Consider the following 12,548-nt stretch of genomic DNA (forward strand, 5'->3'; position numbering starts at 1 on the left):
TCCATTTCCCTCAAAATATAAGAAACGTCCTATTGGCTCAGACAAACCATCCATCTAGACAGTCTATCTAGTCTTCTGTCTCCAACAGTTGCAATTGAAGATGAATTCACACTTTGTGAAATCACACACTGTGAATTGAATTCACACTTTTCCAGCATCACCACTCATTTAATTAGGTAGGCAACGCTGAACTCCCCTACTCCTACCCGCCCCCCCCCTCCCCCCCTTTTTTTTCAGTATCAATTTATGGTCCTGATCTTCATTAATTTGTCTGATCTATTTCTAGACCTCATAGTTACCTGCCTCCAACTCATCATAACAACAAATTCCAGAAGTTCGCTACCGGGTGTATCAAGGGAAAAAAAAAAAAACAACACAGAAAACCAACCAACCCAAACAAAAACCCAACCCAACCACAACCCTCTATTTTTCATCATTTTTAAACTAATCTCCAACTATTTTCAGCCCTGTGAAAAATGAAGACAGGCCTAAGGAAGAATCTCAGATCTGAATGTCCCCACATTTTGGCATTTTTGGCTTCTGAACCCAAACCCTGCAGCTTGAACCAGCACCTCAGGAGGCACATTGCAACCCTCAGGGAAACCTTGCAATAGGTCACTAACAATGCTTCTGCTGACCACAAGGAATCAAGGGCAGCATAGGTGGAATACACCTTTCCTTTATTAGATTTACAGATGAGATCTAGCTAGCAAGGACAGCACAGACAGGCAGGCCTAAAATTGGAAATAATTTTTATAAGGTTCAAGAAATCACTAGCAAAAAATAGGAGATAGTGGACACCATTCTGTTGGGAAACGAGAGCGCTGCATTCCACTTCTGTTGGAAGGGTCATATCTACAACTGCAGGAAAGGGAACATCTGGCTGTTAGAAAACCCACAAAAATATCCAAGAGTTGCAGCTGACTTGCCAGCTGAACATCAACCTGCCTAACAAGCAAATGCCATGTGGGGATGTACAAGCAGGAGAGCGGGTAGGGCTGGTTTGTTCGGCTCCCAGTTGTTCTGCACAACCCAGGTCAGTTTTGAAGTACCCTTCTTCAGTGTTGGGCATCACCTTTCAAAGAACCCCTGGATCAGCTAATGATTATTCAAATGACAGTTATAAGGATAAGCAGAACTTTAGAAAATAAAAATCTACACAGGAATGTTGGAACACCTGATCTTGTTTAGCTTAAAACAAGATAGCTAAGTAAGAAAGGGTAAGTGTTCAAATATGTAAAATGCTATTTTACATAGGAGAAAAGAATTAACTTTGGTAAGGAAAACCTTAGAAATATAACAAAAAATGAGGCTCATAGTAATAATACATTACGCTGTTCTGAACTTGGAAATGAATTTGTCTCAATACCATTTGTGAATTTTTTTGAGGTTTTAATACTTCAGCAATTTGCATTTGAGAAGTGTTTAGCATACTCTTAATTTCCAGAACAGCCAAAATATTGAACAGAAGGTTTGAAGTACTGGAGAAAAAGGGGTGGGGGTGGGGAAATGCAACAGAATATATGAGTGGAAAAGTATGCAGGAGTAAAGTTAGTTGAAACTGCATCTCTTCATAGAAATAATTGTCTCTGTCATTGTTTTAGCAATTATACAGAAATGTCTCTTGAATTGATTTAGGACTGTTTTGTCCTGTTACATTCCAAAATTTTGTAAGTATAATCAGGGAAAAAAGCTTCTGAATACACTTTTTATCTCATAGATTATCGCTTAGAATACTGCTGCAGGAGGGTATGTACCATGGTAAACATTTCCATGTGTAATGGTCATGTGCTGTTAAATCCTAATATGTTTTGTTGAATCTAAATTTGTTTACGTAGTGACATGGCTTCAGTTATACACAGTTTAGATTATGCACAGCTTTCAGTTAAGAGGCAGCATAAATTTACATTCAGTCATTTTATTGTTTACAGTCAGAGGTTATAACAATGAACATCATCACTATGTGGATAGATTAAACACAGGGTGTTAAATCAACATTCTCTGCATACCTGTCCTTGTTGACACCTTACATCACAAGAAGGAAGAAAAACTATTGTAAAGATCCCTAACGTAAAACAGCTGAGTAAAATGTGTGCTAGGGCATTCTCCATTCGAATTTTAGGGCAGCTTTAGGAAGATATAATTTGCTTTGGGCGATTCAAACACTTTTCGTGAGATTCTGCCTTTTGCTGTCAATTTTTGCATCATACTAACCCCTTACTATAGTAAGGGATTTATGCTGTTGCAGTCATCCAATCTGTAGCATAAAGAAATTCTAATGTTAGATGCCAGTAGTTTCGATTTTAACAGTTTAGAAAGAGAATCCCTGAGAACAAAGAAATGCCAATAATCCGGTAATCCCTGAATATCAACCAGTGTCAAAGGGCTGAAGACTAAGGATTCTTGTCCTGTTAATTAATTTTCAAGAGGAACCAACTTTTACACCAAATGAAAGAGAGATTTCTAGATAATAAAGTGTGGGTTGCTAGGTCAAGCATTGCAGAGAATTATTTTCCAGCAGTGATGTCTTTCACATTGAATTAAAGGTTTTTGTCCTGGCAATATTTTTAGAGGAAGTGAACAGAGAAATCTACATTTCAGGATCCCTAGCTGGAGGTTTCGTGTAGAACGGTTTCCCATGGGTTGTTTTACAGAGAAGGTGCCTGATCACAGTCAAGGAAAATATTCATTTGCTTTTGATGATCTTCAAGCCACCATACTTAGATCCTTTTCTAGAATCATATAAGGAAATACAAAATGAGCACCTGTACAAAAAAAATTATGTTTTTAAACGTGTTTGTGAGGAATGAGGAAGGCCATTATGTGCATAATCAGTAAAAATGCAGTACCTATAAATGTTTCCACTAAATCATATGTTTTATGTAAAGAAGAGGATTTGAGAAGTGGACCACAGCCTGAAAACCACCGCACCATCCTTTTGCAGTAGCTAAGTCTTTTCTTCCATCAAACTGGTTACTCCAAGTGAATAAGCAATATGATAAGAGACGTGTGATAAAACTTGGGATTGAAAGATTCGATTGGCAGAAAATGCATTAGCAAGCAGCTGTTCTAGTAGTTTGGCACCAACTCTGAATGCCTTTTCTTTTTCTCTTTTTCCTATACATATCAGGTTCGCTTTCAGTATTTGCATAGAGCTTTGATATTTAAGACATTGATTAAGATCCACTTTTTTTTTTCCCTGTGCTTTTAAGCATTAGAGGAAATGGGGGGGGGGGGGGGGTGGGTGTCATATCTGTAGAGGAATTGTGGACTGAAGCTTACTACAGTGCCTTCCTCTTTTGGAATGACTCCAGAATGGCACTTCCACAGCCTTCTGATTCGCTGCACTGGGGGGAACACTGTTTTCTACCTTTGAAATTTACATTAAATATACATCCCACTGAAACTCACCAGTAAGACTATGTGTGTTGAAATAAAAGCAAACCATGCAATCTGTGATTTTAACTCTTGGGCATGCTTCTATATGTCTATTTAAGAGGAGAATGCAAAGGAGTTTGGTTTGAATCAAACACAAAAATTTAAATATAAGGAGAAAGGCAATGACATTCTGTGAAAAGCAAACATTTAACGTTAGCATTTAACTCCTACAATAAGCAAACAGACAAAATCACAACAGCGTGCTACTGATGTTTCTTGCTGCTACTGACACTTTTCTATTCTCCTGTCTCAGTTCACGTTTCTTGTTCTGGTTCCTCTCTGATTTTCCGTACTGCTAATGAATGAAGATAGGAAACAGGTATTGAAACACATTCATGTTTCAGAAGGAGAATATATCAGAAAAGAACGTACCAGGTATGTCTAGACACAAGAGAGGAACGTGCTTGACAGATGTACATTACACCAACTTGAAAACCAGGATGAGGTCTGGGTATTTTAATGCAATTTTAAAACAACATCAAGAGAATTCATTTGAAAGAATCTTACACCTGACATAAAAAATTTCCTTTGTCAGTAGTAGCTATCGTTGCAATGAAACATAACCGGGCAAGACCTAGACCTGTATCTCTCTACTACTGCACGTATCTCTTTAGTCATTTCTGGTTTTAAGGTCGGTTCACTGCCAGTGTACTGAGTGCTACTGAGAACTTTAAATTCATTGTCCTGTAGGCGTATTTCTGCTTAATTTCAAGACAAGGGGAAAAATATTAATCATGAGATGGTGGGGAAAGAAGAAAAGATTTTTGAATCAGTAAACCTTTAAATTAGCCATCTCTTATGGGATGGAAAGCAATGCAGCCTGAATTGAAGAAAACTTTAAAGTGTCCCAGAGCCAATGGAATATTTATTTGTTTATTAGCAGATAGTATTAATCATCATCGATTTCAACAACTTTATTTTAAAAACCTTGTGATTAGACTGTGACTATGATTAGTAGCCTTCAGTTGTGACACTTTAAATTTGCTATACAGAGCACTCGGTGGAAATGCTGTCTTGCATAAAAGCCTTTGATCTCATGATGGATGTTCTATGAATTGGGGGGGAGCGACAGAATGAAAGTGCTGGGGAACTGCGGAAATAAAGAAAGAAGCCAGCTGATATTATGACAGCGCAGCGGGAGCAGTATGTTCCATAGTTTTGTGATTTAGTTACGGAGAGGCACTCCTTGCGTGGCACTCATTGAAATAATATTAGCTGTGTATGATTTGGCAGGTGGGTTTTATTAACGTGCTGCAAAAGAACTGGCTTTCTACACCAGTCTGTGACGTTTCTGAGGGATTTTAACATGTTGAAACTCAAATCATTAATGGCATATTTCTATTTAGATGGGTTTTGCATCCTGGATTATGCTCTCTTTAGGCTTTAATCCTATGCTTTGATCCGCAGCGCTGTAAGGGTCCTCTGAAGAACAATAGGCTCCTTAATTTATGTACACTACTTTATATCTTTATGGCTGTTCAACTTAACTTCTACTACTGTCTTTGCTTCATGGCTTCACTGTTGCCAAGATGTTAAAAAATTGTTAGTGCTTAAATAACTTTCTAGTAACTATAAAAACTTCTAAAATGCAGATCTGCTTAAACGTTAGATTTCATTCTGATTGCAAATGACGTGATTACTTCTTAGCATTGAAATAATTGATTTCTGTAGCAGCAAGCAGAAATACCACCTTGAGAGTGATAAAAAAGAAATCAAAAAGAACAGGGGGTACCTCGAGGCCTGCTGGGGACACCTTCATGCAGAACCCCCAGAATGTTGTTCCCTGAGCAGTTACATAATGGGATTCCCAAAGAATAAGAGCAGCATAACGTGAGCAGAGGGCCAGCATCCAGCCAAGGCAGCCAGGGATCTGCCCCCACAGTTCGTTCCCATACAATCTTGTTACCAAAATACGTATAAGTGATGCAGAATAATTTGAAATGCTTTCTAAATATTTACACGTGGTTCAATAATGCTGTTCACATTGAGCAAAGATAATAGTACAGGGAATAGAACTTCTTCCTTTTTGTAGCTGAGATTCGGGCAGGCTGTAGTGTGTTGCTTTGTTTACCAATGTGCAATCTCTTTTGGTTTTACTGTTGGTTTTTTGGGGGTTTTTTTCCACTTCTAATCACAGTGTAACTGGAACACAGTATCTACGCTGTTTTATTTAGGGCTCTGAATGGGGTGTAACTTCTGTTCAAAGAGGGCTTGTGATAGGTCACCGATAGGAAGGCTACGAGTAAATACGGCACTCTTTGGATTATTCCGTTTCTAGGATGGCCAAATCTTTTTCTCTCTGGCCAAAAAAACCCCGCACACTCGCCCCAGCGAGGCTGCCGGCGCTGCTCCGCACGAGCCCGTTAGGATTAACAGCAATTTTGGTGCACGATTTCCTTGTGTGCGCTTTGCCCAGCTTCACCCGTTGGTTTCCGAGCAGAACGACCCAAGGGGGCACTTCGCTGTCCCCTCGGGGCGGGCCGAGCCGGGCTGCGCGGGGCCGCCTGCGCCCCGGGGCACTGCGGGGCCCGGCCTGCTCGGCCCCCTCCGGCACGGGCGGCCCGTTGCCCGCGGTGCGGGGCGCTCCGCTCCCCGGGGCGCCAGCGCAGCGCCAGCGGCAGGCGGCGCCGCAGCAGCAGCAGCGGGAGGAGGAGGAGGAGGAGGAGGAGGAGGAAGGCCGCCGGCGGCCCGCCGCTCGCCGCGCAGGCAGAGGGCGCTTTCGCCATGCGCGGCCCCCGGCGCCGCCGCGCAGCCCCCGGCGCCGCCGCGCACCCCCAGGCCGCGCTGCCGCTGACAGCGTCCGGAGAGACCTCGGCGGCGGGCGGAGCGGAGCCCCCGCGGCCCGGCCCGGCCCGGGGCGAAGGCAGCGCCGCGGGTGCGACCGGCCGCTCGGTCCCGCTCGGCCGCTCGCTCCTCTCCTTCCCTTCCCTTCCCTCCTCCTCCTCCTCTCTGTGCTTTCCACCTCCCCTGCTCCCGAGTGAGCGCAGCCTCGGATGTCCGGTTTCCTGGTGGGTTTTCTACCTGGCAAACTCCGGGTAACTTCGGTGAGAATTTGTAAAGCGGCTGGGAAAGTTGGGAGCTCCCCCGCAGGCGCCTGGGAGCTGCTGCTACCGCGTCTTCTCCATCCCACGGATTTTACTGCCTTGGATATTGCGAGGGGAGGGAGGGGGGAGAGGACAGCGAACGAGGGGGGGGAGAGGAAGAGAAGGAGCCTCGTAATTTCGCCTGCATTCCTCCAAGCGCCCCGCGGCCCGGCTGCGCGCCCGCCCCGCCGCCCTCGCACAATGCACTTGCTGGAGGTGCTCTCCCTGGGTTGCTGCCTCGCCGCCGGCGCCGTGCTCCTGGGACCCCGGCAGCCGGCCGCCGCCGCCGCCTACGAGTCCGGCCAGGGCTACTACGAGGAGGAGCCCGACGCGGGAGAGGTAAAGGTAAGCCCGTGCCCCGGCCGCAGATGCCAGCGCGTGTGGCTCCCGGCCCGTTTGAACGGACCTCTTGGAAATCCCACCGAGGAAAATACTTGGGAGAAGACTTTTTTTTTTTTTTTCTTTTTGTGTGTGTGTGTGTGCGCTGCTGTCCTTTACATGTGAGAGAAGGATATCTTTTAAGGACACACAAAAAATTGCCTGGGTTTTCAGGGCTGCTGGAGGGAAGGTTGCACGGGGAACAGCCGTACTTACAAAGAAACGCAAAACACCTGATGGGCAGAGGCAGCCCGAGGGCTCCGCGCCGGCCGTGGTGCTGGGGCTGCCCGGCGGGCTGGCCCGGCCGCGGCGCCGCCGTTCGCAGCGGAGCTCGGACGGGGCGGGACCCCCGGGCCGCGGCGGCACCCCCGCGGGCGGGTGGCGGCCGTGCCGGGGCTGCCTGGCGGCGGGGTCCGGCGGCGGCGCGCCGAGGAGCAGCTGAGCGCAGCAGCAAGCGGCGAGGGAGGTGTGGGGGGACGGTGACAACAAACCCCGGGAATTTCCATTTGTTGAAAAGCGTCTTGGAGTTACTGACGCTGCGGGTGAGTTGCTGCTGCGTGACGGAGTTGCCGAGAGGTGCAAGGTGACACTCGGGTCTGAAAATGTTCGTTCTGCCCCGGCGCATGCTGAAGGTTGGGCTTAAATTCTCAGTTCCAGCCACAAATACTTATAATTCTGCGTTACTTTCTCTTTGCATAGGAAGTTTCATAACGTAGAATTCCCAGTACTTTGGTACTTGTGGGTTTGCAGTTCCCGGTATGCTGATGCATAAACCCGATGCCTGTGGCTGTATGAACACGCGGCGTTATTGGGAAGTTCTTTGATGTCTGGGCTTCTAACAACTCTTACTCTCGTCTTGTTGTTTTGAAAGATTTCTGAAATACTTAGTGAAGGCAGTGATGACCCAGCTCATTCATTATACACTGCAGTATGGGGCAGGGAGGGAAGTGTGTGCATTAAAAGTTGAGCAGATATTCTGATTTTTAGGTGTTTTTCTCATGCTGTTTGTTTTACTGAATGGAAAAGCTTGGGAGATTTTATCGTAACTACATGGGAAGTCAAGTTCTGATAGCGTACATTAGCTGTATTTATTTCAGGTATTCAAACTGCTGTAGACCGTATATTGTTCACAGAGTTCATGCTTTTCAAATAATACTCTGCATGGAAAAGGTTACTGAGTTTACTGTAGTCTCTTTTAAAATACTTTAATTACAGCCGAATGCTTACGCTGCAACGTTCCGAATGCTAACGTGCTATCAGTGATCATATTGCTTAAGTGTTTATCAAGTATTTTTTAAATGTAAGTATTTAAAATTGGAACACAGAATCAATCCAGCTGGTCACTCTTATCACTTAAACTATTTATAAAAAAAAAACAACACAACAACCCAAAATACAACTTAGTGAAGGGTAAAAATACCTCAAGCCTTTCCAGGCCATGACTGTAAGTCATTATTTACTGGGTGAAACTGGCACGTGAGCTGTAAAGCCTCAGAATGGTTTATGCTGAGAAGGTAGAAAGACTCTAAACTGGAGTACTGTGCGTACTTTGTGCACCACAGCTGCCGAGATTGAACAGCTGGTAGCGAAGGTGTTCTCCTAAGTGATGCGGTATAGGTTCCCATGCACGTGTTGTGGACAGTCACTCTGTTTCTTGAAGGAACCTCAGAGTCCTTGGGAGCTGCCGCTGTAGTGCATTGTGAGGAAGTGCAAGTGCTCCCTGGAAAAAGGGGAACTGTCAGCAAACCGAAGGAAGAAAGGTCAAGAGACCGGGAAGTGAGTGGGAGAGCATGTGTTAAGCTATTATGTTAACAGAAAAATGTTTTTGTGCCTGACTACTGGTGAGTAGCAGAGAGAGAGAGAAAGAATGTCTCTGGATCCAAGCAGACTTAGTCATGTTGGAAGTTTTGGTTGAGAGTTTGTTGCTATTGCTGGAATTGGTTGAGTACTGTGCATATTTGTGCCTGTGATGAGAGCATGTTGAGATGAATGTCTGAAGTAATTATGAAAGGATTAAGTAAGTAAACTCTTATGTAATTGTTCAAGGAAAATATGATTATATTGTCAATAAAAAGCCATCTGCTTGAACTTTCTTAACTTCAATGAAAAATGCATGACCACTTGAGTTTGTGTGCATAGATACTATGCTTTCTCTGTTTTTACTTTCCATCCATACACCATACTGCTGTACATTAAACTGATGCCCAAGTGCAGATCATGCAGCCTTTTGGGTCAGCTCTTTCACAATATCTTTCTTTACTGCTATCTTAAGGACCTCAGCTTCAGCAACATTTTAAAAATAAGTATGAAGTTGAGGGTCCTCTAACATGGGAGGAAAACCTGGGAAGAAAATAAGGGTATTATGTTTTTATACAGGTAAGTGTTATGCATTAATCTTGTCCTAGAGATTTGCAGCAACTTGGAAATATTACAGGTATAAATAATAGTAGTTCTTCATATGCATGTCTTGCAAGGGCATGTTCTGCAGCAAGTGGGCACTGATAAAAATTGTGCAACGCTGCCTCCCCCCCCCCCCCCCCTTTTTTTTCAGCCTGAGGATAAAGTTCATTATTTAACAAGCTTACAGGGCCCAGATTAATACTTTTCAGCTGAACTGTGTGCTCAGTGGGATAGGAATGAATCTCACCTGTAAATCACCTCTTTGAGACCTCCTGCAGTGCAGGTAGGTTGACCTGATGAGGTGACCCCCTGGCAGCTGCTCACCACCTCTCCCGACAGGACAGGAGGCTAGGCGGCCCCCAGCTCCCCCGATGTTGCTGCTGTGGAAGGCAACCTGGTATTTCAGTTCTTTCTGCTGAAGGTGAAATGGGGGAACCAGCCCTCCTGTCCCCAGACTCCCCGCAGCTTGGGGAGTATGCCCAGCAGAGATGCTCGGAGCAGCCGTAGCAAGGAGAGGGTGAGCAGCTGTGTGATACCAGTGACTTGGAACTTTAGCTCCTTGTACTGTCTATTCAGATGTTAATAACTCTTACAGTGTGTTTAGTCTATTAAACTTGTTCTTTAGGTAGTTTTGAACTGGGAACCTGTGCTGGGTATAGGCTGTCTACCTGGGAGGGCACAGTATCTACAGTAAGTAAAATAATGCTTGCTTGTTTGCTGAAGGTTTCAGAACGAACTGGAAGGACTACACAGGCATTCTGAGCGTGTATTAAAATGTCCTGGGTTATTGAAATGAAGGTGTGACAGTAGCATGTACCTAGACTGCATTAATGGTAAGAGGATAACGACAGCAGGAGTCAGTTAGTGTGCTAACGGTAATTGGAAAGAAGCCACACAGCCGGGAGGGCTTGCTGTAGCTGCACTTCATATTGTTGCATAGTCAAACCCTTAGGATTATACAAGAGCAATACTGGTCAGCTGACCCACACAGTTTTGAGAGGTTTAATGTGAGAATTCTGAGTTGTGTATTAGAATGGGACTAGCAAGTGGAAATGTTATTTGCCTGTTGTAAGGTGCATCCCTGAAAGCAGCATTGGGGCCTCTTTACACAGATAGCAACGAGGTACAGAACAGTCTTTGTGCTGTGACTCAGTGATTTGCTTTCTGCAATGGAAACAGGTGTGTTTAATTGACTGCCATTTATCTTGGATGCTACCTCAGCTGAGAGATAACTTTTTTTTAAATTATTAGTATTTTAAGATTATTTTAAATCTGACCTAATCATAAAATGTGGCTAGTTGATGACTAATGGATTTTAAATGCTGTTGGTGTGGGAGTGGGGGGAAAAGCAGTGTGTCAGTTTATGGGGTTTCCTCCTGCCACTCTATCTTGATGGTGTGATCTCAAACGTGTTGGTTTTATGGCCACCTCTTAAGTCTGTGAAGTGTTGCCTTACTCTGCGTTGTGATGTTACATGCACTGGTGAGAGAGGAGGCTAGATTTTCTGCTCTCAATACAAGCGTAAACCTCACTCCAGTACTCAAGCAGTGCTAAATTGCATGGGGAGAATGCTACTTCTTTCTGCTGTTGCTGTTTTGTCTGTTGCAACTTTCCTTTTTGTGTGAGTAGCCAGTCTCCTTTTCTCAGACACACACGTGCACACAGAAAGATGCTGTCTTTTTTTTTTAGAAGCACAATTTGTATCAGATACAATGGGATGGACATAAGTAATACAACGGGACCTGCTATAAAGACTAAACAGTGCTTCTGCAAACATTATTATTAAACCCTGGCCTAGCTTTCTGTGTGAGTAGAGTACAATGCGAAGTTCTAAGAGCTCATGGCACACTCTAGTTCTCAGTGTAGGCGTGTGCATGCCTGGGTATCTTGTGTAAGTACACTTGTGTGCCTGTGAAGGACTTCATGGGATTGCTGCTGACAAACGCACTTCTGAAGGCTCTGAAAATGCTCTGGGGATCACCTTAACTACCTCGAGTGCTTGGAGGCGTACAGAAACATCCCGTCAAAAAAAAAAAAAAGTATTTTTACGTTCGCTTGGGTTCAGTGCATGTTTGAAAGCCTTACTTGTTCATCAGGGTGGTGTGTCTGCTTATTGTAGTAAAAACAAACTAGAACTTGTTCTTCGGGCTGTTGCATCTGAGGGTGGTGGTAGTAATCCCCTCCCACTGATACCCTGCACCCAGGGTAGGAAGTCTGTCTAGAACCTTGTGTTTGGCTGCTGCTCTTTTGAATGTGGTCAGTGATCCATTAAAGCAAAATGCTTGGAACAAAGGGATCCAACTGAAGCCAGGCTGATATTCTATGAAGTTTAATATCCCATGCAATGTAAAAAAATTGCTACAGCTGTTTGTAGAATTAATTATAAGAAATTCCAAGCAAGGTCGTTATATGACAGTTGTAAGCTCTTTCGAAGCCTAAGTTGCTTCTTAGAAGTTTGGTTTGGTAAGGTATTGGGTTTTTAGTGAGTAGAGTAGGTATGATTGTGTTCACTATCTATGATAAACATCAGTACTTTTTTCTCTTTTTTTTTTTTTCCCCCCTAATTCCACCTTCTAACCTGAGTGATATGTAATACCAGGTTGCCCTCCATATATGTGTCTATGTGCTTCAAAGGCACTAATGGTTGCATAAATTGCAACAGAATTTTAATTTAAAACAGGGGGAACCATGGGGGACTGTTGTTTGAATTCCTATTGTATATGAATTTGTCAGCTTGCGTTTCTTGCCTTGTGTTTATCTGTCACCATAATTTTTTCTACTGTCTTAATATTTGTGTGGCTATTTTTTCCCCCTCTGTTGCATTTCAGACTTTAGTTAGGAAATAACTAAACTGTAAGCCATTTATTCTTCTACTCTTCCATTGTAATAATTTTAAACCAATCCGCCTAGCTCTGGAGTAATTTTTTTCTCTTTTAGCACTTCCTGACTTGTCTAAGATGGCTATAACTCCTTATAAATATTTATTTATGTAATTGCAGAGACAGCAATTGCCAGTGGAGTGAAGGAATGTTTTGTTAAGTTGCTTCTCTTTAGTGAAGTAACCAAGAGGAATGGTGTCCTCTGGGGAGGGAGGAGGACAAAACACAGGAAGAACACCTTTGATAACTGAATTTAAAAAAATAATAGTAGCGGCTGTATTTTGGCTATATTGTGGTCTTCGCTGAGTATGGGTAAATTCTGTTTTAGGATATGTTATCTTCCTAGATGTAGTTACTAATTCAATACAAG

The 12,548-nt window shown here is 43.8% G+C and overlaps 1 protein-coding gene across 2 annotated transcripts in view; it reads left to right on the forward strand.

Moving 5' to 3' along the window:
• Positions 1-6,171: 6,171 nt before the first annotated feature.
• VEGFC (vascular endothelial growth factor C) overlaps positions 6,172-12,548 on the forward strand; it is an 82,275-nt gene continuing 75,898 nt past the window's right edge. Inside the window, exon 1 of one of the 2 annotated variants that reach the window (XM_056326409.1) lies at positions 6,172-6,866. In XM_056326409.1, coding sequence (XP_056182384.1) covers positions 6,432-6,866 — 435 coding nt within the window. In that variant the 5' untranslated portion in view covers positions 6,172-6,431. Of the gene's footprint in view, positions 6,867-7,378; positions 7,532-12,548 lie in introns of those variants that run through there. The other variant, XM_056326410.1, reaches the window with a different exon arrangement.

This window comes from Falco biarmicus, chromosome 1 (assembly GCF_023638135.1).
Source record: "Falco biarmicus isolate bFalBia1 chromosome 1, bFalBia1.pri, whole genome shotgun sequence".
Lineage (NCBI taxonomy): Eukaryota > Metazoa > Chordata > Aves > Falconiformes > Falconidae > Falco > Falco biarmicus.